The sequence below is a fragment of the Camelina sativa genome, chromosome 13 (assembly GCF_000633955.1).
Source record: "Camelina sativa cultivar DH55 chromosome 13, Cs, whole genome shotgun sequence".
NCBI lineage: Eukaryota > Viridiplantae > Streptophyta > Magnoliopsida > Brassicales > Brassicaceae > Camelina > Camelina sativa.
In genome coordinates this window covers 8,696,176-8,698,905 of record NC_025697.1, presented here as the reverse complement: position 1 = coordinate 8,698,905, position 2,730 = coordinate 8,696,176, and the positions used below count along the sequence as shown (strand labels likewise).

Below are 2,730 nucleotides of genomic sequence, written 5' to 3'. Positions count from 1 at the left end.
TTATGGAGACTCAAATTGCCTGGACAGTAGCCATATGGTCACCAACTGCTACTGGCTCCTGAAGAAAATGCTAGATTTTAGCAGTTCAAATATCAAAGACCCTGTACTTTTCTCAAAATTTGTGAAGAGATATTCTCCCGTAACCGTAGACGATAAACAACTGCCATCCCGAAGAACTGATGTAAATTTTTCAACATATTCTTCTGTGATCGGAAAGGAGCTAATCTGTGAGAGTGACTCCAGATATGAAGTATGGGGGACTAAAGGATATAATTTACATGTCAGAGGAAGGAACCGTAGATTGCCAGGATATCGTGGCATTGATTTGGGTCGAGGCTTGAATTCTACAGTGGAGAATACAAGACCAACACGTTGGAGACCAGCCAAGGAAGGAGGTGAGCTTAATTCTCACAGAAGCAAGTATCTTGGAGGCCTATTCAATAAAGACGAGGTAACTCATTTTACCTTCTGGTTAACTAATAGAATTTTGGAAGGACCAAAATTTTTATATTATTTTGCTCTCATATTTGCAGATTGACGTGCCATTTCTAGTAGCTACTCGGTGGATCGTACCTGCTGGTGTTGCAGCTAGTGGTAATTAACGAACCTTTTTGAACATCTTTATTCTTTAGTCATCTTAATCTTTTATCGCATGATCAAAATATGATTCTTGTTTCGTAAAAAGGCTATTAAAACATTTCTGATTATTCCGGTTGTGTGTTGTAGGAGTTCTAGTGCTACTAAGTATATGGAGAATCCGGCAGAGGAGGCGTAGACGAAGAAGAGCATCTGGGTCGAATCGGTTAGCCTAGCATGTAGCCTTTGTCTTGGTCCAGTCTATTTTTTCTTGTGTTGATTTAAACTGACCACCACAGAATGTAGTCTCACCTTCAATTCCAAAGCTGGCAATTTTGTTTTAGGAAATCAATTTCTAGAAACTTCACTTCTAAAAGCTAAATATTAGGAAGGAATTATAATACAACAATATATAAATCAAAGAATTACAATTTCTAAAAAACTACTTATCAGAAGTATCCAGGATTTTATGATTTTAATTTTCTGTTTTTATCCTTAACGTCTATTAGCCATCATGTGATCATATCCTATGACAAGTAAAAAATAGTTTTTTTTTTGAGCAAGTGATTCTTCTTATTAGGAAATAAATATTTTTTAAAAAAACATTTTTATGTGAAATACATCATACATAGATAACCCAAAATTAGTGTAATTAAATTTGAAATTCAAATACAGGAAGAGGCTGATATGGTCCCCAACCAGCCACCGCACCCATAATGGCTATATAACCTTACTATTTTACGTAAAAAGGGAAATTAGATTAGCCAATACGCACACATTCACTACCAAACATCTGACCTATAATTCCTCCTCTATAAGAAAATAAAATATATATCATTTGTGCTTAAAATTACAAAATAGAAAGTTTGGTCTAGCAGCTAAAGATTAAAATCATGCTAATTTGAAGAGGCTACATAGGGAGGGTAGTGGTCCTCCCTCCACTTTGGCCAGGTTTACCTGTCATCATTGGGGTTCGATCCCCATCTTCTTCATAGTGGGATTATATATGCATGGGAGGGCTCCACTGTGGGTGTGGATGCAGGGCACAATATTAAATCACTAACATTAATTAAAATTATTGAAAATCACTTTAAAATGATTAGATTAATACATAGGCATTTTTGAACCGAAAATATACAATAAGTTAAGACGTAATGTACAATTTGATTAATGATCATACTTAAAAAGCAAAGTGCATAAAAGTACTGAAAATTTAAAATACATATTATTAGCAATTTTTGTTAAATTTTTTGTTTACTGATAAATGTTTTCTCCTTTTTATGTATTAAAAAGTCAATGTTATTTGTTTTATTTTATGCACATAAAATTTGACTTTTAGTGATCGTCGTGCAGTACTACCTTTTTGTGTAATTGTCATTTTCAATCATTTAATTCGAATTAAGTTGCCTTTTTGAAAAAATTCTCCAGAACTAATGCACGAATTCCGGGGAGACTTAAGTTTCAATTAGGCAATTATATTGTTAAAATACACTGTATTACGAATTTTGTAACGTTAACGAAAGATTGACTTTAGTAGTAGTTTTATGGGTACAATGCAAAATCCTTTACGTTACAATGATAAAGTGACGTCTTCCAAACAAAAGAGGTTTTACAACCCAACTCTCTCCTCTGTACATANGACGACAGTGAAATGACAAAAGACATTGCAGAAAGAGTAAACGTAAAAAGTTGTAATCATTAAATTATCATAAATATTACGAAATATGAAAGCCAGTCCAAGAAAAAAAACACACNAAAAGAGCTAAAGAGAACTGACTGTTATAAAAAATAAACTTATAAAGAACTGACNGAAAAAAAACACACAACAGAGAATTTATCTCTCCCTTCCCTTAAAAGTCTTTGTAGTATGGGGAGAGACACTACTTTTAATATGTCATTTACTTCTTCTTCTTCTTCAATAGTCCATAGTCCCATACCCATCTCTCTCTCTCTCTCCATCGAGATTCTCTAGCTAAACCACATGGAGAAAAGAATGAAGCTCCGGGTTTCAAGAATGGTCCGGTCATCTCTAAACTCTTGCCGACCACGAGATCTATACGACGTCGTTGAGACTAGTGCTGTTACAAGTCAAGCCACGTCTTCCGAGAGGTTCTTCGTTACCGAAGCTAAAACGTCCAAAACTCCAAGACCAAA

General features: G+C 34.6%; 1 protein-coding gene across 1 annotated transcript in view; it reads left to right on the top strand.

Annotated features, from left to right (window-relative positions):
• Positions 1-924, top strand: part of LOC104738055 (subtilisin-like protease SBT6.1) — a 5,398-nt gene extending 4,474 nt beyond the window's left edge. Inside the window, exons 8-10 of the mRNA XM_010458294.2 lie at positions 2-451; positions 534-594; positions 727-924. Coding sequence (XP_010456596.1) covers positions 2-451; positions 534-594; positions 727-812 — 597 coding nt within the window. The 3' untranslated portion in view covers positions 813-924. The remainder of the gene's footprint in view (position 1; positions 452-533; positions 595-726) is intronic.